Source organism: Prinia subflava, chromosome 2 (assembly GCF_021018805.1).
Source record: "Prinia subflava isolate CZ2003 ecotype Zambia chromosome 2, Cam_Psub_1.2, whole genome shotgun sequence".
Taxonomy (NCBI): domain Eukaryota; kingdom Metazoa; phylum Chordata; class Aves; order Passeriformes; family Cisticolidae; genus Prinia; species Prinia subflava.
In genome coordinates, this window is record NC_086248.1 from 503,456 (window position 1) to 530,977 (window position 27,522).

The window sequence follows — 27,522 nt, forward strand, 5'->3', positions numbered from 1 at the left end:
GGTTAATGGGATCCAGCAGAACGGGGGGCTGTACCTGTTCTTGTTCTCCAGCTCGGCGATCAGCTGCCTCTGCTGCCTGTTGGCATCGAAGCTGAAGGCCAGGTCTGCCGGCGGGCGGGGCTGCGGGGAGAGGACAGGAATCCTGGGAATCATGGAAATCGTGGGAATCACACAGAAATCACCGATCACACCAGTCACAGGAATCCTGGGAATCATGGAAATCGTGGGAATCACACAGAAATCACCGATCACACCAGTCACAGGAATCGTGGGAATCATGGAAATCATGGGAATCATGGAAATCACACCAAACTCACCGATCACACCAATCACAGGAATCGTGGGAATCATGGAAATCATGGGAATCACACAGAAATCACCAATCACAGAAATCATGGGAATCCTGGGAATCATGGAAATCATGGAAGTCATGGAAATCACACCAAACTCACCAATCACAGAAATCATGGGAATCACACAGAAATCACACAGAAATCACACAGAAATCACACAGAAATCACAGAAATCATGGGAATCACAGAAATCACATAAATCATGGGAATCACACAGAAATCACACAGAAATCACACAAATCATGGGAATTACCGAAATCACATGAAATCACACAGAAATCACACCAAACACACCAATCACAGAAATAACAGGAATCATGGAAATCACACAGAAATCACAGAAATCACACCACACACACCAATCAGACCAATCACAGAAATCATGGGAATCACACAGAAATCACAGAAATCCCATCAATTACAGAAATCATGGAAATCACAGAAATCATGGGAATCACACCAAATACACCAATCATACAAATCACAGAAATCACACCAAACACACCAATCACACCCATCACACCAAGGCTCCAAGATCCCCAGGGATCCGTAGGGATCCCCCCTGAACTTCCAAGATCCCCAGGGATCCATAGGGATCACCCCCTGAACTTCCAGTCAGAGCTGCAAGATCCCCAGGGATCCATAGGGATCCCCCCTGAACTTCCAGTCAGAGCTGCAAGATCCCCAGGGATCCGTAGGGATCCCCCCCTGAACTTCCAGTCAGAGCTCCAAGATCCCCAGGGATCCATAGGGATCACCCCCTGAACTTCCAGTCAGAGCTCCAAGATCCAGAAGGATCCGTAGGGATCACCCCCTGAACTTCCAGTCAGAGCTCCAAGATCCCCAGGGATCCGTAGGGATCCCCCGAGCAGCCCCTGTCAGACGGGGTTTGTCACAGAGCTCAGGGCAGTGGCCCTGTGTGGTGGCAGGAGGGGAGGGGACTCTGCAGGGCTGGGGACACGGACCTGCTCCAGCCCTGCCTGTCCCAGGGGGCAGCACGGGAAGCAGGAGATGGTTCCTGAGCTCAGGCTGACAGCCTGGCCACAGCAGCAGAGGGACACACACGGGTGATCCTGGATTAAATCCTGAGCTGGGATTTAACCAAGGCCGGGTTGTTCGGGTTGTTCCCTGTCCTCACTTTATCTGGCAGGGCCAGCACTGCCCAGCAGCTCTCACGCCATACAGGGGAGGTTTGGGTCACACTTTGGCTGCAGGGGGGCAGGGGCAGCTCAGCCACAGCTCCTTAGGGGACACAGCCACATGCTCTGTGTGCCACCAGCCCCTGGCACTGATGGCAGCTCCTCCTGTCCCATCCCATCCTGTCCTGCCCTCAGAACACGTTCAGGAAATCATTCCAACCCCTCTCAAGTGCTCCCCCGGGTCCAGCTGGGTTTTAGAACCTCCTTGGACAAATATTCCAGAGCTCCTGTATGATGTTGGCTTTTTTCCACTCCCCACTTCCATCGGTGTCCAGGGTCACAGAGAAACGCAGGTGGGGAGGGCCCAAGGGAGGTTTGCAGTTCAGAAATTGCCCATGACCCCGTCTTGTTGAGCTCTGAACATCTCCAGAGAGGGAGATCCCAGATCTTCCCTGGGCAAACACTTGGACAACGACATCTGGCCATTATGGTGGTGAGAAAAGTCTTTCACTGTCCCCATGAATGTGGCACTTTGTCCCCATGGATGTCACCCTGTCCCAGAGCTCGGCAGGGTCTTCCCCCACCAAGCTTGGCCAGGGAAGGGAGATGTGCCCCTGGCAGGGATCACGAGGAGCTGCCAGGATCCAAAGCCCTTTGAACCCTCCAGAATCTGAGAAATCCGCCCATTCCAGCTGATGGGCGTGTCTGGACTGGGAGGAAATGGTGGAGCCAGTAAATGACCCCACATTCCCAAGCCCTGCCTGCAATAGAAACCCCCCACTGTTCCCCTTTCCCTCTTCCCCTGCCCCACCTCAGCCCCTGGCACTGCCCCAGCACCTGCCCTGCGATGGGGCTTGGGAGAAGAGAGCAGGAATTGCCCACAGGTCCTGCAAGAGCCTCAGCAAACTCCAAATTCTGCTCCCTGGACACCCAAAATTCTCTCCACCTCTGCCCTGCGATGGCCACAGGAGCTTGAGGTGATTTATGGTTTTTAACAGCCAGGTCCTTCAGAAGCAGTCTGAGCCTCCTGAAGTTTTCACAACACTGTGGCTCTACCAGAAGAAGTCAAGCCATGACTAAGAGTTCTTCCAGCACCTTCCAGCGTGACAGTGACTCAGCTCTCGCCCTCTCAACAGCCTGGATTTGACAGGATTACAGGGAAATTTCCTCCTGTCCCATCCAAGCCTGACACTTGGCACGGTGTCCCCTTAACATTCTGACATTGCTGGTGAACAGAGTGACTCTGGACATGCAGCTGCTCCACTGGGCAGAGGAGTGGAACTCACAGGAACAACTGTTCCAAAGCAGGACTCTGCTGTATGGAGTGTGACAGGAATCTCTGTTTTATGGAGTGTGACAGGAATCTCTGTTCTATGGAGTGTGACAGGAATCTCTGTTTTATGGAGTGTGACAGGAATCTCTGTTTTATGGAGTGTGACAGGAATCTCTGTTCTATGGAGTTTGACACAGATCTCTGTTTTATGGAGTGTGACAGGGATCTCTGCTTTATGGAGTGTGACAGGGATCTCTGTTTTATGGAGTGTGACAGGGATCTCTGTTTTATGGGAGTTTAACACAGATCTCTGTTTTATGGAGTTTAACACTGATCTCTGTTTTTATAGGAGTTTAACACAGATCTCTGCCCACACCCCTCTGCCAAAGGCAGGTTCTTTGCTGAACGTGCTGAGGGAAATCCAGGATTTTGGGAGATGGTCCCTGCAAACTCTCCTCTCCTTCCCTATGGATAAAGCAGCCAAGGCAGGGCTCCCACCCCCAGCCAGCCTGCAAAAACTCTGTGGGATCTCAGCACACCCTCCCTGTGTCCCTGGAGCCATTTTCTGTCGGAGCAGGGTTGATTTTTACCAGCTGGAAACGCCTTTGAGTTGCCTTTACTTTCCCCTGTGAGGAGCTGCAAACACAAACCCACCTTTCCCTCTCTCAGGCCGTTCCCTCTGGGATAAACCCACCCCCAGCACTCGCCCACGGGTTGTTTTCCTCAGGTTTTTGTTTATCTCTCAGCAGCACAAAGCTCCTCATTCCCTGCTCCCCCGACCTCATTCCCAGCCACCATTCCCATGCCTGCAAAGCTGCAGGGACAGAAATTGGGGATCCCGGGCAGAACCATCCCCAAAAACCACCAGGAGCAGGGACAGACCTGAAATGGGGGTTAAAAACCATCCCAAACATCACCAGGAGCAGGGACAGACCTGAAATGGGGGTTAAAACCCATCCCAAAACCCACCAGGAGCAGGGACAGAGCCCTGAGGTGACAGAGAGGGACAGGCAGGGCTGAGCCAGGGAAAGCAGAGCCAGCAGAGGGGACAGGAGCCAGGGTGGGGAGGGAAGGGCAGCACCTGGCTCCGGCTCGGGTCTAACAGGGTCAGGCCTAACAGGGTCAGGTCTAACAGGGTCAGGACCAACAGGATGAGGTCTAACAGGGTCAGGACTAACATCCCCCTCAGGTTTGGGGTGCCAGCCCCCCCTGGTTCCCCCCAGAGCCCCCAGAGCCCCCAGGCAGGGCAGGTCACTCACGGCGTTCCCGGCCTCGGCCGCCAGGCGCGCGGCGTAGCGGGCGATGAGGCGATGCTCCTCGTCCAGGCGGCCCGGGCTGTCCAGGGCACTGCGGGGCAGAGTCAGGAAAAAAACACCAGAATTGGGTAAAACCAAACCAGAGACAGGCAAAATCAAACCAGAGAGTCAGCCTGGGCTGTCCAGGGCACTGTGGGGCAGAGCAGAGTCAGGTAAACAACACCAGAATTGGGTAAAACCAAACCAGAGACAGGCAAAATCAAACCAGAGACTCAGCCTGGGCTGTCCAAAACTGCAGGACAGAGCAGAGTCAGGAAAAACCATGCCAGAGTTGGGTAAAGCCACACCAGAGTCAGCCTGGGCTGTCCAGGGCACTGCAGGGCAGAGCAGAGTCAGGAAAAACACACCAGAGACAGGAAAAACCACACCAGAGTCGGGCAAAACCACACCAGAGAGTCAGCCTGGACCATTCAGGGCACTGCAAAACCAAACCAGGCTCAGCCTGGGCTGTCCAGGGCACTAAAACCAAACCAGGCTCAGGCCAGGGCCACGGGGATGTGCCAGGGCACAGAGATGGTGAGGGCAGAGGGAAGAGCCCTGCTGGAAATAATAAATCCTCACAATTCCCTTTCCCATTCCTTCCAGCATGGGGGCCTCACTCCAGATTTCCTCCTGAGCAGCTTTTCCTCCAGGACTCACAGATTCCAGTTGGGGTGTTGGAAAGTAATTTGGTTTAGGCCCAGATTTAATTTATCTCTGCTGGGTTTGGAGCTGCTGGATTTGGAGCTGCTGGATTTGGGAGCTGCTGGGTTTGGGAGCTGCTGGATTTGGAGCTCCTGGATTTGGAGCTCCTGGATTTGGGAGCTGCTGGGTTTGGGAGTTGCTGGATTCGGAGCTGCTGGATTTGGGAGCTGCTGGATTTGGAGCTGCTGGATTTGGGAGCTGCTGGGTTTGGAGCTGCTGGGTTTGGGAGTTGTTGGATTTGGGAGTTGCTGGGTTTGGGAGTTGCTGGGTTTGGGAGTTGTTGGATTTGGGAGTTGCTGGGTTTGGAGCTGCTGGGTTTGGGAGTTGTTGGATTTGGGAGTTGCTGGGTTTGGGAGTTGCTGGGTTTGGGAGCTGCTGGATTTGGGAGCTGCTGGATTTGGGAGTTGCTGGGTTTGGGAGTTGCTGGGTTTGGGAGTTGTTGGATTTGGGAACTCTGGGTTTGGGAGCTGCTGGGTTTGGGAGCTGCTGGGTTTGGGAGCTGCTGGGTTTGGGAGTTGCTGGGTTTGGGAGCTGCTGGATTTGGAGCTGCTGGATTTGGGAGCTGCTGGATTTGGAGCTGCTGGGTTTGGGAGTTGTTGGATTTGGGAGCTGCTGGATTTGGGAGCTGCTGGGTTTGGGAGTTGCTGGATTTGGAGCTGCTGGATTTGGGAGCTGCTGGGTTTGGGAGTTGCTGGATTTGGAGCTGCTGGATTTGGGAGCTGCTGGGTTTGGGAGTTGCTGGATTTGGAGCTGCTGGATTTGGGAGCTGCTGGGTGTGCCCCTGGTGTGCAGATCCCTCACCCCATCCCCCAGGGAAGGGAAGGGAAGCCCTGGGTGAGGTGCAGAAGCCAAGTGGGATTTAATGAGAGTGTGGGAATGAGGAATGTGCTTCCCACGGCCACGGAGCCTTCCCAGGGCCATTCCTGAGGCTCCAGGGAAACCCAGCAGCACCACAGGGAGCAGCAAACCAAGGCAGGCACGTTCCTGGTGCACCACAGAAGCCACTCCCAGCCCACATTCCCACCTCGGGAGACAACTGGCACTTCTGCAAAGCTTCCTTCCAGGGATTCCTGTTTCCCCCATTCACACGGCCAAGCTGGGCTGCCAATGGGATGGGTTTTTAAAAATGCAGATTTCATTTCTTCTCACTAACACCAGGCTGAGCAGCTCCAACTCTTCCAGCCCCTGGAGCTGGCCAGGTGAGGCCTGGGCTGGAACAGAGCCACAATTAGCACTAATTACACTGGGAGGCCTCTGCTTGGCTGGGTGAGATCCTGGAGCCATCCCAGAGGCAAGAAAGAGCTGCAGAAAGGTGAGTGAGAGCAGGGGGGACACAGAAACCAGCCAGGGCGGGCTGGGGGGGCTGCACAGGCACCTCCACACGGATTTACTGCCCCAGTTCTGCTGTGCAAGGACAGCGACCTGCCCTGGAGCCTGCAGTGCCTCCCTGAACCCCTCGGTGCCTCCCTGAACGCCTCAGTGCCTCCCTGAACCCCCCAGTGCCTCCCTGAACCCCACAGTGCCTCCCTGAACCCCACAATGCCTCCCTGAACCCCTCGGTGCCTCCCTGAACCCTGCAGTGCCTCCCTGAACCCTGCAGTGCATCCCTGGACCCTGCAGTGCCTCCCTGAACCCTGCAGTGCATCCCTGAACCCCTCAGTGCCTCCCTGAGCCCCTCAGTGCCTCCCTGAACCCTGCAGTGCATCCCTGAACCCCTCAGTGCCTCCCTGAACCCTGCAGTGCCTCCCTGGACCCTGCAGTGCATCCCTGAACCCCTCAGTGCCTCCCTGAACCCCTCAGTGCCTCCCTGAACCCCTCAGTGCCTCCCTGAACCCCACAGTGCCTCCCTGGACCCTGCAGTGCATCCCTGAACCCTGCAGTGCCTCCCTGAACCCTGCAGTGCCTCCCTGAACCCCTCGGTGCCTCCCTGAACCCCCCGGTGCCTCCCTGAACCCTGCAGTGCCTCCCTGAACCCCGCAGTGCCTCCCTGAACCCTGCAGTGCCTCCCTGAACCCCTCAGTACCTCCCTGAACCCCTCGGTGCCTCCCTGAACCCCCCGGTGCCTCCCTGAACCCTGCAGTGCATCCCTGAACCCTGCAGTGCCTCCCTGAACCCCTCGGTGCCTCCCTGAACCCTGCAGTGCCTCCCTGAGCCCCTCGGTGCCTCCCTGGACCCTGCAGTGCCTCCCTGAACCCCTCAGTACCTCCCTGAACCCCTCGGTGCCTCCCTGAACCCCCCGGTGCCTCCCTGAACCCTGCAGTGCATCCCTGAACCCTGCAGTGCCTCCCTGAACCCCTCAGTGCCTCCCTGAACCCCCCAGTGCCTCCCTGAACCCCTCGGTGCCTCCCTGAACCCTGCAGTGCCTCCCTGAACCCCCCAGTGCCTCCCTGAACCCTGCAGTGCCTCCCTGAACCCTGCAGTGCCTCCCTGAACCCCTCGGTGCCTCCCTGAACCCCTCAGTGCCTCCCTGAACCCCTCGGTGCCTCCCTGAACCCCTCGGTGCCTCCCTGAACCCCTCAGTGCCTCCCTGAACCCCTCAGTGCCTCCCTGAACCCTGCAGTGCCTCCCTGAGCCCCTCGGTGCCTCCCTGAACCCCTCGGTGCCTCCCTGAACCCTGCAGTGCATCCCTGAACCCTGCAGTGCATCCCTGAACCCTGCAGTGCCTCCCTGAGCCCCTCGGTGCCTCCCTGGACCCCTCAGTGCCTCCCTGAACCCCTCGGTGCCTCCCTGAACCCCCCAGTGCCTCCCTGAACCCTGCAGTGCCTCCCTGGACCCTGCAGTGCATCCCTGAACCCTGCAGTGCCTCCCTGGACCCTGCAGTGCCTCCCTGAACCCTGCAGTGCCTCCCTGGACCCCTCAGTGCCTCCCTGAACCCCTCGGTGCCTCCCTGGACCCTGCAGTGCCTCCCTGAACCCCTCGGTGCCTCCCTGGACCCTGCAGTGCCTCCCTGGACCCCTCGGTGCCTCCCTGCAGCTTCGCTCTGTGCTCAGCTCCTCCCCTGCTTCCCTGGAGCTCTCTGCATCCCTCCCATCGCCCCTTCCCATCATCTGGTGTCTCCCAGAACTCCCAACTCCTGAACATCTCCTCGTATCACACCCAATTACAGAACAGTTATTGGAATTTCTGGCTTTCTTGGAAACAACCTGCAACGTGCAACAGAAAGAATAATCCTTTTGTGTTTGCTTTTGGAAACATTTGACAGGGGACAAGGAAGAGGGGTTCAAGTTCATCTCCTGTCCCAGGCTGCTCCAAGCCCTGTCCAGGACACTGCCAGGGATCCAGGGGCAGCCCCAGCTGCTCTGGGCACCCTGTGCCAGGGCCTGCCCACCCTGCCAGGGAACAATTCCTGATTCCCAAGATCCCATCCAGCCCTGCCCTGTGGCAGTGGAAGCCATTCCCTGTGTCCTGTCCCTCCATCCTTGTCCCCAGTCCCTCTCCAGCTCTCCTGGAGCCCCTTCAGGCCCTGCAGGGGCTCTGAGCTCTCCCTGGATCCTTCTCCTCTCTGGTGAGTGCCCCCAGCCGCCAAGAACAGGACAGGGAGTAAAGGGGAAGGGTAAACCCAGAGCTGGGATGGGAGGAGCACACACAGAGAGAATCCCGGGGTTCCACTGCAGCAGGGGCTTGGAGAGGGCTCACACAGAATTCCCTGTCCAAAACCCACAGTTCCAGGAGACCCACTGGGCCCTGGTGACAAAGCTGTGCCCCTGTCCCAGCCTGTCCCTGGGAGCTGCAGGGCACGGCTGGCACGGGGCTGGCACGGGGCTGGCACGGGGCTGGCACGGGGCTTGCACATGGGACAGGATCAGGGAGTCCTGGGATGGGTTGGGTGGGATCAGGGAATCCTGGAATGCTTTGGGTGGGAAGGGACATCAAACCCACCCAGTGCCACCCCTGCCATGGCAGGGACACCTCCCACTGTGCCAAGGTCTGACCTGGGGCCACCTGGGATGGTGACAGTGACACTGAGGGGACACCAAAGCCCCTGGAGCCAGGGAGGGCTGGGATTTCAGGTGTCCATGGAACAGGGCTGGGATTTCAGGTGTCCATGGAACAGGGCTGGGATTTCAGGTGTCCATGGAACAGGGCTGGGATTTCAGGTGTCCATGGAACAGGGCTGGGATTTCAGGTGTCCATGGAACAGGGCTGGGATTTCGGGTGTCCATGGAACAGGGCTGGGATTTCAGGTGTCTGTGGAAAAGGGCTGGGATTTCAGGTGTCTGTGGAAAAGGGCTGGGATTTCAGGTGTCTGTGGAAAAGGGCTGGGATTTCAGGTGTCTGTGGAAAAGGGCTGGGATTTCAGGTGTCTGGAAAAGGGCTGGGATTTCAGGTGTCCATGGAACAGGGCTGGGATTTCAGGTGTCTGTGGAAAAGGGCTGGGATTTCAGGTGTCTGTGGGAAAGGGCTGGGATTTCAGGTGTCCATGGGAAAGGGCTGGGGTTTCGGGTGTCCATGGAAAAGGGCTGGGATTTCAGGTGTCCATGGAAAAGGGCTGGGATTTCAGGTGTCTGTGGAATAGGGCTGGGATTTCAGGTGTCTGTGGAACAGGGCTGGGATTTCAGGTGTCTGTGGAACAGGGCTGGGATTTCAGGTGTCTGTGGAACAGGGCTGGGATTTCAGGTGTCTGTGGAACAGGGCTGGGATTTCAGGTGTCTGTGGAACAGGGCTGGGATTTCAGGTGTCCGTGGAACAGGGCTGGGGTTTCGGGTGTCCATGGGAAAGGGCTGGAACAGGCTCTGCCCGCCTGGCAGCAGCACCAGGGCAGGGTGAGCAGCCAGAGGAGGAAATTGAATTGGCCTGGGATGGGCCTGACACAACAGGAACAGGGAATCTGTGCCAGGACAGGCCCCTGAGCCAGCTCAGAGGGGACAGGGACACCAGGGAGACACACACGGCTCGGGCAGGGCAGGGGGACAGGGAAAGGGACAGGGGGAAAGGACAGGAAAGGGGACAGGGAAAGGGACAGGGGGAAAGGACAGGAAAGGGGACAGGGAAAGGGACACTCAGGGAAAAGGGACAGGAAAAGGTCACTCGGGGAAAGGGGACAGGGGAAAGGGGACAGGAAAGGGACACAGGGAAAGGGACACAGGGGAAGGGGACAGACATTGGGACACTGGGGCTGGAGCAGCCTGGGACAGGGGGAGGTGTCCCTGCCATGGCAGGGGTGGCACTGGGTGGGCTCTGAGGTCCCTGCCAGCCCAAACCTGTGTGGGATTCTCTAAGAGGATGGGATGGGATGGGATGGGATGGGATGGGATGGGATGGGATGGGATGGGATGGGATGGGATGGGATGGGATGGGATGGGATGGGATGGGATGGGATGGGATGGGATGGGATGGGATGGGATGGGATGGGATGGGATGGGATGGGATGGGGTGGGATGGGGTGGGATGGGGTGGGACAGGACAGGACAGGACAGAATGTTCCAGGGACAGGGGCCATCAGCACCACCAGGAGCTGCTGGGGCTCCCCCAGCTGCCACACAGACGCTGCTGTGTCAGATTTTGGGGCACAAAGACCCCGAGGAGCGTCCCCAGCCTCTGGAGCTGCCTTGGCAGACACTCCCGTGCCTGGGGAAAGGAGGATTGCAGTGATTCCCTCCCTCTGGAACTGCCAGGAACCCAGAGACTTCCCTAAATTTAAAGGTTTGAAACCTTCAGGAACCTCAGTGCCGTGGAGCTCGGAGCTGTGGCAGGTCCCGGGAACGCCGGGAGGTGGCACCCGGAGCTCCGGGCTGGGGACAGGGCGAGCATCACTCACAGGAGCCTGGGCTCCACGGCCTCGGGGCCTTCCCACGGCAGGGATTCAGGGATTCCGGGATTTTGGGATTCAGGGATTCAGGGATTCAGGGATTCCGGGATTTTGGAATTCAGGGATTCAGGGATTCCGGGATTTTGGGATTCCAGGATTCCGGGATTCCGGGACACGCAGCAGCCCAGCCTGCCCTGTCCTCTCCAAGGTGCCTGGTACAGTTTGAGGAGACTCCTCTGCACCTCTGGTGACTGCAGGAATTGGGGGGAGCTGGGTCTGACATTCCTTGGGGTTTAGAGTCTTGTGGGGAAGGTTTTGGGCTCCGAGCCCCTGCAGGGGAGAGCAGGGATGCTCTGCTGGCCTTCCCCAGGAGCTGCTCTGCATCCCCACAGCGGCCAACACCAATTTCTGCCTGAAGGATGAGGCAGCAGAGCCCCAAAACCCTGCCCAGAGGGGGGAGGCACGGCCAGAGCAGCACCCAGAGCCTGTCCCTGCCCCTCCCAGCACAGCCCTGGGGGCTGCAGTGGAGCTGTGTCCCGGGATGGAGCAGGAGAGCTGCTCTGGGGGATCCCCTGCACAGACAGAGCCAGGAAACACCAACGAGCACAAAGAGCAACCCCAGAGGAAAGGAGCTGGTTCTCCAAAGCAAGAACGGTGATTTTTGGGCAGGGCAGAGGCAGAGATGGCTCCGTGCAGGGGGCACGAGGGGCTGGGAGAGCCCAGGAGAACAGGCAGGGCCAGGACAGGGCTGGGGCTGAGCAGGGAAAGCAGGGATGAGGAAAAGCAGGGATGAGGAAAAGCAGGGATGAGTTACAGCACAGAGGTTCAGGGAAAGAAAATCAGGGGGAAATTGGTTTGCTGGTGGAGAAAGGTGAGATTCCAGCATGGTCACTGTCCTGGGTTGGAATGCAGGGTGTAACCAGGGCTGTGTGTTCTGATGGCATCTGTTAAAACCAGATGTTCTATAATGTTCTTTATCCCTTCCAGGACCCATCCTCCCTGCAGGGATCTCTGCTGTCCATGGGCCATCGAGGCTCCCTGCAGGGCTGATCCAATTCCATCATCCATGGGAGATGCTGCACCCAGGGGAGGAGCCCGGCATTCCCACCTGGATAAACCCTGAGAGTCAGAGCCCAGCACAGCCTGTGTGCTCTGCATTCCCACCTGGATAAACCCTGGCATTCAGAGCCCAGCACAGCCTGTGTGCACTGCATTCCCACCTGGATAAACCCTGAGAGTCAGAGCCCAGCACAGCCTGTGTGCACTGCATTCCCACCTGGATAAACCCTGAGAGTCAGAGCCCAGCACAGCCTGTGTGCACTGCATTCCCACCTGGATAAACCCTGGCATTCAGAGCCCAGCACAGCCTGTGTGCTCTGCATTCCCACCTGGATAAACCCTGGCATTCAGAGCCCAGCACAGCCTGTGTGCACTGCATTCCCACCTGGATAAACCCTGAGAGTCAGAGCCCAGCACAGCCTGTGTGCTCTGCATTCCCACCTGGATAAACCCTGGCATTCAGAGCCCAGCACAGCCTGTGTGCTCTGCATTCCCACCTGGATAAACCCTGAGAGTCAGAGCCCAGCACAGCCTGTGTGCTCTGCATTCCCACCTGGATAAACCCTGGCATTCAGAGCCCAGCACAGCCTGTGTGCACTGCATTCCCACCTGGATAAACCCTGGCATTCAGAGCCCAGCACAGCCTGTGTGCTCTGCATTCCCACCTGGATAAATCCTGAGAGTCAGAGCCCAGCACAGCCTGTGTGCTCTGCATTCCCACCTGGATAAACCCTGGCATTCAGAGCCCAGCACAGCCTGTGTGCTCTGCATTCCCAGAGGAAGGCTGGACCCATCTCACACCACTGCACCTTCTACAGGATCATCTCTGCTCCAACAGAGCCACATCTGGCACTGCAGGAGCTGCACTGGGCTGCTCCCAGCACCCTGACCAGCAGGGGGGCAGGTTTGTCCTGACTCTGGCAGGGATTTTAGGATTTTCTGTTTGTTTACCTTTTTTTTTTTGTACTCCTAGATTTTTATTTTTAATTTTCCTGGTTCAGAACCGTTATCCCCATTCCCACATCTCTCCCTGAGAGCCCCTTAATTTCAGAATTCCAATAATTTGGATGCAGGGGGTTCACATTCTCCCCTCCCAGGGGGGCTCTGGCTCTCCCTGCCTCTCCAGCCCAGGACAGTCCCGGGGATGAGCTCAGCAGTGAACAGTGTGGGACGAGCAGGGTCTGTGTGAGGGGTTGTTCCCTGCCAGGTGTCCCTGGGGTGTCCCCAGGTGTCCCCGGGGTGGCACTGACCGTGCCCCGCGGCGCAGGCGGCTCACGAGGGTGGCAATCAGGGCGTGCTCCTCGCGGGAGGGCTCGGGGCTGCTGTGCTGGCACCTGGCGGGGCAGGGAGAGCAAACACACAACAAAAACAACAGAAAACAACAGAAAACAATGGAAAAACAACGTAAATAAAACAAATAAAACAAATAAAACAAATAAAATCTGGGCAAGGAAGCGATGGCCACAAACCAAAACCTGCACGGGGCACATGAAAAATGGGGATGGGTGTCCATGAGCCACTGGTCAGGGGCACACACAGGGAGGGGACACAGGGGGACATCCAGGCACTGGCAGGGCTGCCCAGGGAGGGTTGGAGTGCCCGTCCCTGGAGGGAATTCCTGGAGGTGGCACTGAGTGCCCTGGGGACAAGGGGGGGATCACAGCTGGGACTGGGGGACCTTGGAGGATTTTCCGGCCTCGGGGGTCCTGGCATTCTGTAAATATTCACCAGTGCAGCTGTGGAGCCTGCCAGAATTCCCGGGATCTTTAAGGAGGAGACTCCTGAGCATGGCTGGGCACTGGGAAATCCAACCCCAAAGCATTCCCTGCTCTCAGAACCCCAGAATCCAGAATCCAGAATCCAGAACCAGTCAGGCTGGAAGAGCCCTCCCAGCCCATGGAGTCCCAGCTGAGCTCGATCCCCACCCTGTCCCCAGCCCAGAGCACCTCCAGGAATTCCTGGGACTCCTCCAGGGATGGGCACTCCAAACCTCCCTGGGCAGCCAAATCTTTCCATGAACAGCCCAATCCTTTCTGTGGGCAACCAGCACCAAAATCCCACAGCCAGAGCAGGAGGGAAGGGCAGAGGAGGCTCAGGGGTGCCCTCATCACTCTCACACTCCCTGCAAGGTGCCTGTGTCAGTGGGGTTGGTCTCTCTCTCCAGGCAGCACTGACAGAACAAGAGGAGTCTCCAGCTGCACCAGGGCAATACAGGTTGGATATCAGGGAAAGGTTTTTAAGGAAAGAGTGCTGAGTGCTGGCATGGCTGCCTGGGGAGGTGGTGCAGTCACCAGCCCTGGGTGTGTTTAACAAAGCCTGGATGTGGCGCTGTGGGTGAGCTGAGGTGGCAGGGCTGGGTTGGACTCCATGATCCTGGAGGTCTCCTCCAGCCCGGTGATTCTGGGATTCTAAGAGAGATTCTGTGATTGGTTCTGTGATTGATTCTGTGATTCTGTGATTGATTCTGTGATTGATTCTGTGATTGATTCTGTGATTGGTTCTGTGATTGATTCCGTGATTCTGTGATTGATTGTGTGGTTGATTGTGTGATTGATCCTGTGATTGACCCTGTGATTGACCTTGTGATTGATTCTGTGATTGATTCTGTGATTCTGTGATTGATTCTGTGATTCTGTGATTGGTTCTGTGATTCTGTGATTGGTTCTGTGATTGATTCTGTGATTCTGTGATTGATTGTGTGATTGATTCCATGGTTCTGTGATTGGTTCTGTAATTGGTTCTGTGATTCTGTGATTGATTGTGTGATTGATTCCATGGTTCTGTGATTGGTTCTGTAATTGGTTCTGTAATTGGTTCTGTGATTGATTCTGTGATTGGTTCTGTGATTGGTTGTGTGATTGATTCTGTGATTGATTCTGTGATTGATTCTGTGATTGGTTCTGTGATTGGTTGTGTGATTGATTCTGTGGTTGATTCTGTGAGTCTGTGATTGAGTCAGTGACTGATCCTGTGATTGTGTGATTGATCCTGTGATTGACCCTGTGATTGGTCCTATGATTGGTTCTATAATTCAGAGATTGATTCTGAGATTGATTCTGTGATTGGTTCTGTGATTGATTCTGTGATTGATTCTGTGATTCTGTGATTGGTTCTGTGATTGATTCTGTGATTGGTTCTGTGATTGATCCTGTGATTGATCCTGTGCCATGTGACCGATCCGGGCCTGGCCTCCAGCGCTGCCTCTGCCGGTGCCCAGTGTTTGATGGAGGCTTTTGTTGGGTTTGAGACTCATAAAAACAAAGCTGCTGCAGCTTGGACTGTTCTACGAGCAGAGATCGACTGCAAGCAGTGCTTGTGTGTCAGAACCAGCACAGAACAATTAATAAATGAGCAATATATAATATAAAATAAATAAATGTGTCAGAACCAGCACAGAACCAGCACTAAATGAACAATAAATAACTGTGTGTCAGAACCAACCAGAACCCACACAGAACAATTAATAAATGAGCAATAAATCATATAAATAAATAAATAACTGTGTCAGAACCAACACAGAACCATCACTAAATGAGCAATAAACAAACGAATAAATAAATAAATAAATAAATAACTGTGTGTCAGAATCAACACAGAACCATCACTAAACAAACAATAAATAAATAAATAACTGTGTCAGAATCAGCACAGAACCAGCACTAAATGAGCAATAAATAACTGTGTCAGAACCATCACTAAATGAACAATAAATGTGTCAGAACCAACCAGAACCATCACTAAATGAGCAATAAATCATATAAATAAATAAATAACTGTGTCAGAACCAGCACAGAACCAGCACTAAATGAGCAATAAATAACTGTGTTTCTGTGCTATCCTGATGCACTTTCTGCAGAGAACGGAGCAAAACCCCGGGAAATGCAGCAAAATGTTCTTTTTTTAGCCCAGACACTGCAGACAAAGGCACAACCTTCCCTTCTGCCCCGGGGCACAGAGCCACGGGCAGAGGGGGCTTCTCCCAGGGAGATGGCAGTCCTGAGCAGCGTGGGGTCACAGCGTCCCTGGGCAGCTGCCACTGTCACTGTGGCACAGTCCAGCTGTCCCTGTCACTGTGGCACAGTCCAGGTGCCATCCCTGCTGTGGCACATCCCAGGTGTCCCTGTCACTGTGGCACATCCCAGGTGCCATCCCTGCTGTGACACATCCCAGGTGCCACTGTGGCACATCCAGGTGTCAGTGTCACTGTGGCACATCCCAGGTGCCATCCCTCCCCTCCCCTCCCCTCATCCAGACCCCTCCAGGCACCAGAAAGGTCCCCCCGAGCTGCTTTGGGGGTTGCAGAGCCCCCATGTCCCCGGTGCCACCCCCAGCGTGTCCCCGGTGCCACCCCCAGTGTCCCTGTCACTGTCACCGCCCGGGCCCCGCATGAGCAGCGCCGGGAGCTGATCCCGTGGGCTCCGCCTGCCGCTGCTCCTGTGCAGGGAAATGTTGATGTTTCCTCTCTCTGCTGCGCCCACACCGCGCCAGAGCCGCCCCGTTCATCCTGGCAGTGCCACCCGGGCTGTGGCACAGCTCTGAGCCAGCCCGGGGAGCCAGGGGAGCCCAGGAGCCCTGCCCTCCTTCCCGGGGCACAGCCAGACCCTGGCACGGCTTGCTCTGCCCAGCTCTGCCATTCCCTGCCCAGCTCTGCCCAGCTCTGCCATTCCCTGCTCTCCTGCCCAGCTCTGCCATTCCCTGGCTTTGCTCTGCCATTCCCTGGTTTGCTCTGCCATTCCCTGGCTTTGCTCTGCCATTCCCTGGTTTGCTCTGCCATTCCCTGCCCAGCTCTGCCATTCCCTGGGTTTGTTCTCCTGCCCAGCTCTGCCATTCCCTGGCTTTGCTCTGCCATTCCCTGGTTTGCTCTGCCATTCCCTGGCTTTGCTCTGCCCAGCTCTGCCATTCCCTGGGTTTGTTCTCCTGCCCAGCTCTGCCATTCCCTGGGTTTGTTCTCCTGCCCAGCTCTGCCATTCCCTGGCTTTGTTCTGCCATTCCCTGGGTTTGCTCTGCCATTCCCTGCCCAGCTCTGCCATTCCCTGCCCAGCTCTGCCATTCCCTGGCTTTGCTCTGCCATTCCCTGGCTTTGCTCTGCCATTCCCTGGCTTTGTTCTGCCATTCCCTGGCTTTGTTCTGCCATTCCCTGGTTTGCTCTGCCATTCCCTGCCCATCTCCATGCTCGTGCTCTGCTCCGTGCTCTGCCAGCTGGAGCCTCCCACCCCTGGGACCTTGGACAGGTCCTTCCCCCTCTCCAGGGCCTGAGGAGCACCAAAGTCACCCCTGACCCCACAGGGGACCCCAAAGCCTTTCTTTGCCCGAACAGGATCCTGGAATTCCAGACTGGAGCGGGTGTGAGGGGACCTGAGAGCCCTGCGGGGTCAGCAGGGACAGGGACAGGGACAGCTCCCCTGTCCCCAGCCTGGCCCTGCCTGGCCCCACAGCTGCACTGGGAATTCCAGCCCAGCCAGGAATTCCTGCCCAGGATCCCACCCCCAGCTCCCCTGTGGCAGTGGGAGCCATTCCCTGTGTCCTGTCCCTCCGTGGCTTGTCCCCAGTCCCTCTCCAGCTCTCCTGGAGCCCCTTCAGGGGCTCTGAGCTGTCCCTGGATCCTTCTCCTCCCCAGTTGAACATTCCCAGCTCTCCCAGCCTGGCTGCAGAGCCTGGGATGGTTCCCAGGACAGGCCCCCAGCTCCCCCGGGTGAATTCCCAGTTAAACCCCGGCTCTGAGGGATCATCCCCACTCCTCCCATGGCTCAGCAGCGTTCCAGAGAGGGCAGGGGTGGTGGCACCCTCGGTGCCCCGCGGGCAGAGGGGAGGGACCTCAGTGGGATGAGAGAACCGAGCCTGGGGAGCCTGCCCAGGGCCCTGGGGCTCTCCTGGGGCTGATCCTGGGGCTGATCCTGGCTCTGATCCTGGGGCTGATCCTGGGGCTGATCCTGGGGCTCTCCTGGGGCTGATCCTGGGGCTGATCCTGGCTCTGATCCTGGGGCTGATCCTGGGGCTGATCCTGGGGCTCTCCTGGGGCTGATCCTGGGGCTGATCCTGGGGCTGATCCTGGGGCTCTCCTGGGGCTCTCCTGGGGCTCTCCTGGGGCTGATCCTGGGGCTCTCCTGGGGCTCTCCTGGGGCTGATCCTGGGGCTCTCCTGGGGCTGATCCTGGGGCTCTCCTGGGGCTGATCCTGGGGCTCTCCTGGGGCTGATCCTGGGGCTGATCCTGGGGCTGATCCTGGGGCTCTCCTGGGGCTCTCCTGGGGCTGATCCTGGGGCTGATCCTGGGGCTGATCCTGGGGCTCTCCTGGGGCTGATCCTGGGGCTGATCCTGGGGCTGATCCTGGGGCTCTCCTGGGGCTCTCCTGGGGCTGATCCTGGGGCTGATCCTGGGGCTCTCCTGGGGCTCTCCTGGGGCTGATCCTGGGGCTGATCCTGGGGCTCTCCTGGGGCTCTCCTGGGGCTGATCCTGGGGCTGATCCTGGGGCTCTCCTGGGGCTGATCCTGGGGCTCTCCTGGGGCTGATCCTGGGGCTCTCCTGGGGCTCTCCTGGGGCTGATCCTGGGGCTCTCCTGGGGCTGATCCTGGGGCTCTCCTGGGGCTCTCCTGGGGCTGATCCCTGGCTGATCCTGGGGCTCTCCTGGGGCTCTCCTGGGGCTGATCCTGGGGCTCTCCTGGGGTTCTCCTGGGGCTGATCCTGGGGCTGATCCTGGGGCTCTCCTGGGGCTCTCCTGGGGCTCTCCTGGGGCTCTCCTGGGGCTGATCCTGGGGCTCTCCTGGGGCTCTCCTGGGGCTCTCCTGGGGCTGATCCTGGGGCTCTCCTGGGGCTGATCCTGGGGCTCTCCTGGGGCTCTCCTGGGGCTGATCCTGGGGCTCTCCTGGGGCTGATCCTGGGGCTCTCCTGGGGCTCTCCTGGGGTTCTCCTGGGACTGATCCTGGAGCTGATCCTGGCTCCGGTGCCCAGCCCGGGCTGGAACGGGCACCCACACGCCTGGAACGGGGACTGGGAGCTCCACTGGCTCCTGCCCCCAAGTTCACCCCAAGACTTGGCTCTGGTGCTTTACGAGCAGCTCAGTAAATTAGAGGCATTTAAACGCTGCTTTTGGCGTCTCAGATTCATTCCTGTCCTGAAAATCTAGCAGGAAAGCCAAGCCACAGGGACAATTCACTGTAAATCCTGTAATTTACACCAAGAAATCCCCGGGGATTTCTCTTCTGCTGGCTCACACCTGGGGAAATCCTCACAGGACTGCAAGGGGCTGCTCCGGCTCCCGGGGAGGGGAGAGCTTTGGGGAGGGAAAAACTTTGGGGAGGGAAGGGAAAAAACTTTGGGGAGGGGAAGGAAAAAACTTTGGGGAGGGAAAAAGCTTTGGGGAGGGGAGGGAAAAAACTTTGGGGAGGAAAGAGCTTTGGGGAGGGGAGGGAAAAAAATTTGGGGAGGGGAGGGGAAAAACTTTGGGGAGGGAAGGGAAGAGCTCTGGGGAGGGAAAAGCTTTGGGAAGCATTGCCAGGATGGAGGCCAGAGAGGTCCCTGAGGTGACAGAGGACGATCCCTGCTCCGTGCATGACACAGGCACAGGATTTACCTGTGTGCATGGCACAGGATTTACCTGTGTGCATGGCACAGGCACAGGATTTACCTGTGTGCATGGCACAGGATTTACCTGTGTGCATGGCACAGGATTTACCTGTGTGCATGGCACAGGATTTACCTGTGTGCATGGCACAGGGACAGGATTTACCTGTGTGCATGGCACAGGCACAGGATTTACCTGTGTGCATGGCACAGGCACAGGATTTACCTGTGTGCATGGCACAGGATTTACCTGTGTGCATGGCACAGGCACAGGATTTACCTGTGTGCATGGCACAGGGACAGGATTTACCTGTGTGCATGGCACAGGGACAGGATTTACCTGTGTGCATGGCACAGGATTTACCTGTGTGCATGGCACAGGGACAGGATTTACCTGTGTGCATGGCACAGGATTTACCTGTGTGCATGGCACAGGGACAGGATTTACCTGTGTGCATGGCACAGGGACAGGATTTACCTGTGTGCATGGCACAGGATTTACCTGTGTGCATGGCACAGGGACAGGATTTACCTGTGTGCATGGCACAGGATTTACCTGTGTGCATGGCACAGGCACAGGATTTACCTGTGTGCATGGCACAGGGACAGGATTTACCTGTGTGCATGGCACAGGCACAGGATTTACCGGCTGGGGACAAGGTGGGGCTGGGCACAGCCACGGTCCTGGGGGGCTTTCCCAGCCCTGGGGACCCCGGGCTGCTGGGACAGGGAGGGGTCACTGCCACAGCAGCATTTGGGATCAGGGGCAGCAGCGGGGACAGGGGCAGGGGGCTGGGGACTGACCTGGGACAGGGACACGGGATCAGGGAGGTGTCCCCAAAGCACCCTCAGGGGAGCAGTGACCGTGTCCCAAAGCAGTGACTGTGTCCCCAAGAGCACAGTGACCGTGTCCCCAGGAGCACAGTGACCATGTCCCCAAGCAGAGTGACCTCATCCCAAAGCAGTGACCGTGCCCCCAAGCAGTGACCTGACCGTGTCCCCAAGCAGTGACACTGTCCCCAGGCAGTGGCCTCATCCCAAAGCGTTGACAATGTCCCCATGCAGAGTGACCTTGTCCCCAAGCAGAGTGACCTTGTCCCCAGGCACAGTGACCTGACCGTGTCCCCAAGCAGTGACCGTGTCCCCAAGCCACAGGCAGTGTGAGCACGTCCACATCCCAACCCCCGGATTTCTCCCCTATTTCTCCCTTGATTTCGCCTCTCTTTCTCCATTTATTTCTCCCCGTTTTCTCCATTTATGTCTCCCCTATTCACCCATTTATTTCTGCCCTCTTTCTCCATTTATTTCTCCTCTATTTCCCCATTGATTTCCCCCCTCTTTCCCCATTTATCTCTCCCCTCTTTCCCCATTTATTTCTCCCCTCTTTCCCCATTTATCTCTCCCCTCTTTCTCCCTTGATTTCTCCTCTATTTACCCATTTATTTCCCCCCTCTTTCCCCATTTATTTCCCCTCTCTTTCCCCATTTCTCTCTCCCCTCTTTCTCCATTGATTTCTCCCCTCTTTCCCCATTTATTTCCCCCCTCTTTCTCCATTTCTCTCTCCCCTCTTTCCCCATTTATTTCCCCCCTATTTCCCCATTTATTTCCCCCCTATTTCCCCATTTATTTCTCCCCTCTTTCCCCATTTATTTCCCCCCTCTTTCTCCATTTATCTCTCCCCTCTTTCTCCATTCCCTGGACCGTCCCCTCCCCGCAGCGCTGCAGGAGCAGCCCCGTGTCCCCTGCAGCTCCTTCGTGTCCCCTGCAGCTCCCTCGGGCTCCCCCAGAGCCCCCAGGGACCCTCCCCAGCCTCATCCTCGGGCTCGGCTGCACCCGGGGGACTTCAAACCCCGGGCCAGGAATGAACCCAGAGGGCACCCAGAGCTCCAATTAAATAACAGTGAGGGAACCCAATTAAATACCAGTGAGGGAACCCAATTAAATAACAGTGAGGGAACCCAATTAAATAACAATGAGGGAACCCAATTAAATACCAGTGAGGGAACCCAATTAAATAACAGTGAGGGAACCCAATTAAATAACAGTGAGGGAACCCAATTAAATACCAGTGAGGGAACCCAATTAAATACCAGTGAGGGAACCCAATTAAATAACAATGAAGGAACCCAATTAAATAACAGTGAGGGAACCCAATTAAATAACAGTGAATGAACCCAATTAAATAACAGTGAGGGAACCCAATTAAATAACAATGAGGGAACCCAACACCTGCAGCACCCAGAGCTCGATTTAAATAACAGTGAGGGAACCCAGAGCTCGATTCAAATGACAATTCAGGAACCCAACACCTGCAGCACCCGGAGCTCCAATTAAATAACAATTAAGGAGCGCTGATCCCGTGTTTGATCTACTGGGGCCACCCTCCCCACTCCTGGCTGTGTCCCTGTGTCACCTGGGACAGCTGGGACCTCCCCTGTCCCCACAGAGGGAGGTTTTTATCCTTTCTCTGCAAAGAAAAGCCCATTTTGGGGTTAGGTGGGTCTGCCCAGGCCAGGATGGGATGCAGGATGGCACAGACAGGGGAACACCCTGCACAGCCCAGCCAGGGCCCCCTGCACCCAAAAACTCCGGCTGGAACTGCCACAATTCCATCCCTTCCCCTGGAATAACCCCAGGGGAGAGCTGGAACTGCCACAATTCCATCCTTTCCCCTGGAATAACCCCCAGAGAGCTGGAACAGCCACAATTCCATCCTTACCCCTGGAATAACCCCCTGGGAGAGCTGGAACAGCCACAATTCCATCCCTTCCCCTGGAATAACCCCAGGGGAGAGCAGGAACTGCCAGAATTCCATCCCTTCCCCTGGAATAACCCCTTGGGAGAGCAGGAACAGCCAGAATTCCATCCCTTCCCCTGGAATAACCCCAAAGGAGAGCTGGGACAGCCAGAATTCCATCCCTTCCCCAGGAATAACCCCAGGGGAGAGCAGGAACAGCCAGAATTCCATCCCTTCCCCTGGAATAACCCCCAGAGAGCTGGAATAGCCACAATTCCATCCCTTCCCCTGGAATCACCACCAGAGAGCTGGGACAGCCAGAATTCCATCCCTTCCCCTGGAATAACCCCCAGAGAGCTGGGACAGCCAGAATTCCATCCCTTCCCCAGGAATAACCCCCAGAGAGCTGGAACAGCCACAATTCCATCCCTTCCCCTGGAATAACCCCAGGGAGAGCTGGGACAGCCACAATTCCATCCCTTCCCCAGGAATAACCCCAGGGAGAGCTGGGACAGCCACAATTCCATCCCTTCCCCAGGAATAACCCCCTGGGAGAGCTGGAACAGCCAGAATTCCATCCCTTCCCCTGGAATCACCACCAGGGAGAGCTGGGACAGCCAGAATTCCATCCCTTCCCCTGGAATCACCACCAGGGAGAGCTGGGACAGCCACAATTCCATCCTTTCCCCTGGAATAATCCCCAGAGAGCTGGGACAGCCAGAATTCCATCCCTTCCCCAGGAATAACCCCCTGGGAGAGCTGGGACAGCCAGAATTCCATCCCTTCCACAGGAATAACCCCCTGGGAGAGCTGGGACAGCCAGAATTCCATCCCTTCCACAGGATAACCCCGGGCTGAGGCTCCTGTACCTTTTGGTCGGCGTGGGCGCTCCGGAGGACACGTGGGTCACCATGGCCTCGTTCATGTTACTCACGGGCCTGGGGGGGCTGCAAGAGAAGGGAGCCTGTGAGGGAGCAGGAAAAACCAGCAGGGATAACCCAGAACTGACAGGGATCGTGTCAGGGAGCAGGAAAAACCACCAGGGATAACCCAGAACTGACAGGGATCCTGTCAGAGAGCAGGAAAAACCACCAGGGATAACCCAGAACTGACAGGGATCCTGTCAGAGAGCAGGAAAAACCACCAGGGATAACCCAGAACTGACAGGGATCGTGTCAGGGAGCAGGAAAAACCACCAGGGATAACCCAGAACTGACAGGAAACCTGTCAGAGAGGAGGAAAAACCACTAAAGACAATCCAGAACTGAAGGGATCCTGTGAGGGAGCAGGAAGAAACCACCAGGGACAAACCAGAACTGGCAGGGATCCTATCAGGGAGCAGAAAAAAACTCCAGCACAAACAGGGATCCTCTGAGAGAGCAGGAAAAAAACCTCCAGCACTGACAGGGATCCTGTGAGAGAGCAGGAAAAAAAACTCCAGCACTGACAGGGATCCTGTTAGGGAGCAGAAAAAAACCAAGGACAATCCAGAACTGACAGGGATCCTGTCAGAGAAGAGGAAAAACCACCTGGGACAACACAGCACAAACAGGGAACCTGTGAGGGAGCAGGAAAACCGACAAGGACAATCCAGAACTGACAGGGATCGTGTCAGGGAGCAGGAAAAACCACCAAATCCTGCCAGGCAGCAGGAAAGCCACAACGAAGCAAGGCAGCAGTCAGGAAAAGCCCATCCCTGTGTCCTGCAGTGTGAGGAAGGAGCAGCACCAGAGCTGCTCCCAGCACGCCTGAGGAGGGTTTGAGCCCCCCCAGCCCTCGTGTCCCCCACTCCCGGTGCAGCCACGGGGCTGCTGCTCCCCCTGGACACCTCCAGCCCCCAGCCCACCTCACCCCACACTGGAGAGCACCAACCAAACCCCGAGAGTGTCCCCTGCACCAAACACCCCAAATGACAGAGGATGTGCTCCCTGTGGGAATTCCTGCCTCCTTCTGCAGGCAGGAATTGAGGGAAGAGAACATCCCCATCCTCACTGGGGCAGGCTTGCCCTGAAATGATCACACTGCTCATTTCATGTTCCTCCAAACACAACCAGAATTCCAGCATTCCCCCAGGATGCTCTGGCTGCAGGAGTTCACCGGGAGGATGAGCCCTGGGTGTGGCAGAGCACATGGAATTACATCCCGTGGGATGAGCAGCTCACCAGCAGCGCTCTGGAGAGCTCCTGGGCCTCCCTCCCTGCCCAGGCCGGCTCAGGACCTGCCCAGGAGCTCCTGTGCCAAGGACAGGAACCCCAACACCTCTCCTGAGGCAGGGCTGAACCGCCCCAGAACCACGGAATCATGGAAACATGGAAAAACTGGGCTGGGAAGGGACCCCAGAGCCCACCCAGTGCCACCCCTGCCATGGCAGGGACACCTCCCACTGTCCCAGGCTGCTCCAGCCCCAGGGTCCAGCCTGGCCCTGGGCACTGCCAGGGATGCAGGGGCAGCCACAGCTGCTCTGGGCACCCTGTGCCAGGGCCTGCCCACCCTCCCAGGGAACAATTCCTGCCCAAAATCCCCAAATCCTCCCTGGACACTGCAGAGCTCAGCGGTTCCCTGACACTGTGGCTGTGCTGTGTCCCCAGCAGCTCCCCCTGTCCCTGCTGAAGGATGTCCCTGCTCCATGGCCCTGCTCCATGGCCCTGCTCTGTGTGAGGCACGGGAGCTCTCACCCTCCCAGCATCACAAAGGAGGTGGGAATGAAGGAGCAGCTCCTTTTGTGCGGGGTTGTTACATAACAAACCCGGAGCTGCGTTTGGTTATTGGTTATTCTGATCTAAAGAACATCTGAACATCTCCCACTGCCTGTCCCTGCTCTGGGACAAGATCAACATCTCCCACTGCCTGTCCTGTTCCTGGGACAGGATCAACATCTCCCACTGCCTGTCCCTGCTCTGGGACAGGATCAACATCTCCCACTGCCTGTCCTGTTCTCAGACAGGATCAACATCTCCCACTGCCTGTCCCTGCTCTGGGACAGGATCAACATCTCCCACTGCCTGTCCCTGCTCTGGGACAGGATCAACATCTCCCACTGCCTGTCCTGTTCCTGGGACAGGATCAACATCTCCCACTGCCTGTCCCTGCTCTGGGACAGGGATCAGCCCCTGCTCCTGGGGAGGCACCGAGGCAGCCCAGGAGAGGAGAGGGAAAAGCCACTGCAAAATGCAGGAGCTGGAAATGAGCAGTGAGATTCCCAGCAGAGAGAATTCCCCTTCCCAAAAAGTGATCAGACTAAGGACAGAAAGTGGATTTGTGCTGGGAGAACAGAGTTTGCCAGGAGCTGCTGTGGGACAGGAGCCAGGGGAGGGCTGGAGCTGTTCCAGGGGGATTTGGGGTGGATCTCAGAGGTGCTGGCACTGCCCAGGGAATGGGCACGGCCCCGGAGCTCCAGGACAGCGCTCCAGGGGTGCCAGGCTGGGGTTTAGGTGCCCACTGGATCCCTGGGGATGCCTCTCAGGACATTCCATGGCTCTGGATGCAGTGAGTGCCAGGGCACAGGGCTGGGCACAGCCCTGGGGTGATGCTGAGCCCCGGAGGGCACAGCCGGAGGCCCTGGGCACCCAGGGGCACGGATGGACTGTTCCTGCCAGGCAGGGGTGGAATCCCAGCTCCAGAGGAGGCCGAGCAGCAGGGATGGCCCAGGGAACAGGCAGGGAAAGCTGGAGAAACTTTCTTCTCTCTGACTGAATCCTAATCCCAAATTCCTCTTTAGCAGCCAATTATGTGGTGCCTTGATGGCAACCCCGCACAACTTGGATTTATTTCCAATGAAACCAAGGCACGAGGAGAGCCAGGAGCAGCAGCTGAGCTGAGGGAAGTGCAGCAGAGCCCAGAACAGCTCCCAGGGCTGAGGGCTCTGAGCTGGAGGCTTTAAAGCTCTTTTACAAAACACCTGATTCACTGCTGGCATTTCCCACTTTGCGGTAATCGAAAGAAACCTCCTGATCTCTGTTGTATTTGTGGCTGAGGTCAAATGTCTGTGAGGAGCCAGTCCCTGAACTTGGAATTGGGAAATAGCTGTAGGAACACTCAGGAGCTCTTCTGGCCAAAAACACGAAGGGGAAACTCCCAAGCAGCATTGACAGGAAACCCTTGGGTTAAGAAATAAGAATTCATCTCCTGCCCTCTGGCAGAGAATTTCCAGTCTCCCCCTGTTCTCTGCTCTCTCACTCCACTTCAGGAACCCCGAGAGTGAAAGGCCCTGCCACAGAGGGAACACCCCAGAGCTGCTGCAGCCCCTCTGAACTGCCTCACTCTGCATTTCTGCATTTCAGGTGAACAGGAATCAGCAGGAGCTGCTGCAGAGAGCCCAGAGGAGCCTGGAGCTGCTGCAGGGCTGGAGCCCCTCTGCTGTGGAGCCAGGCTGGGAGAGCTGGGGGTGCTCACCTGGAGAGGAGAAGGATCCAGGGAGAGCTCAGAGCCCCTGCAGGGCCTGAAGGGGCTCCAGGAGAGCTGCAGAGGGACTGGGGACAAGGGCTGGAGGGACAGGACACAGGGAATGGCTCCCACTGCCACAGGGCAGGGCTGGATGGGATCTTGGGAATCAGGAATTGTTCCCTGGCAGGGTGGGCAGGCCCTGGCACAGGGTGCCCAGAGCAGCTGTGGCTGCCCCTGCATCCCTGGCAGTGCCCAAGGCCAGGCTGGACCCTGGGGCTGGAGCAGCCTGGGACAGTGGGAGGTGTCCCTGCCATGGCAGGGGTGGCACTGGGTGGCATTTAGGGTCCCTGCCATGGCAGGGGTGGCACTGGGTGGGATTTAAGGTCCCTCCCCACTCTGGGATTCAGAGCCTGGGGCTGAGCCTCTCCCAGCTGAGGGAGGAGGGGCTGTGTGGAGCCAGCAGGAGGGACAGAGGCCACGGAGACCCAGCTGTGCCAGCTGTGCCAGCTGTGCCAGCCCCTGTTCTCCCTGTGGAAATGAGCAGCACACCAGGAACAGACCCTGCCCTGCAGCTCAGGCATTCACCAGTGCCACCAGGTTCACCCCCAGGGAATTCCCTGCTGCTGGAACAGCAGAATTCACCCGGGATGAGGGATGGATGTGGCGTTTGGGCCGGGCTGTGCCAGGGGGAGGTGGCTCAGGGCAGCAGACAGAGAAGCACAGAGAGCTGTGCCTGGAGGGGACCCTGCCCTCCGGACAGCCCCGGGGCAGGGCCAGGACTGATGGAGCTGCTGCATTCCAGGGAAATCAGGAACTGCTGCCCTCTCCGGTCCTCTCTGCTGTGCTCAGGGGCTCCTTTTCCCCGCCGGGATCCGGGAGAGCAGCACTCGGGGCCAGCCGTGGGCTCAGAGTCACCCCTGAGCCCCCCAGCAGAAAGGGGGGGTTTGTTCCCTGCTATCCTCCTGCTCAGTAAAAGAATCCAAGCCCAGCACAGGGCAGGTCGGGGCTGCTGCGACTTCTGTTCTGAGCCAGGGACAAACCCTCCCCGAGAATTGGGCTAACCTGAATTTCCAGGCCGTGCAAACCAATTAATTCTACAAGTGGAAGGAACCTGAGGAGGGCAGCGTGGCCGTGGTGCCCCTGGCAGGGACAGGAGCAGGTGACAAAGCCCTGCAGCCCCCCTGTCCCGTTCCAGCAGTGACCCCACCCCACGGGGGAGTTTGAATTTCCCTGGGGTGCAGCACTGAGGGTTCCCCAAGCTGGGATGGGGG

At 57.3% G+C, this 27,522-nt stretch overlaps 1 protein-coding gene across 1 annotated transcript in view; it reads right to left on the minus strand.

Moving 5' to 3' along the window:
• DTNB (dystrobrevin beta) overlaps positions 1-27,522 on the minus strand; it is a 141,268-nt gene that overhangs the window by 57,653 nt on the left and 56,093 nt on the right. Inside the window, exons 11-14 of the mRNA XM_063422411.1 lie at positions 22,738-22,815; positions 12,824-12,907; positions 4,025-4,112; positions 35-120 (exon numbers count right to left, since the gene is read on the minus strand). Of these exons, the coding sequence (XP_063278481.1) occupies positions 35-120; positions 4,025-4,112; positions 12,824-12,907; positions 22,738-22,815 (336 nt within the window). The remainder of the gene's footprint in view (positions 1-34; positions 121-4,024; positions 4,113-12,823; positions 12,908-22,737; positions 22,816-27,522) is intronic.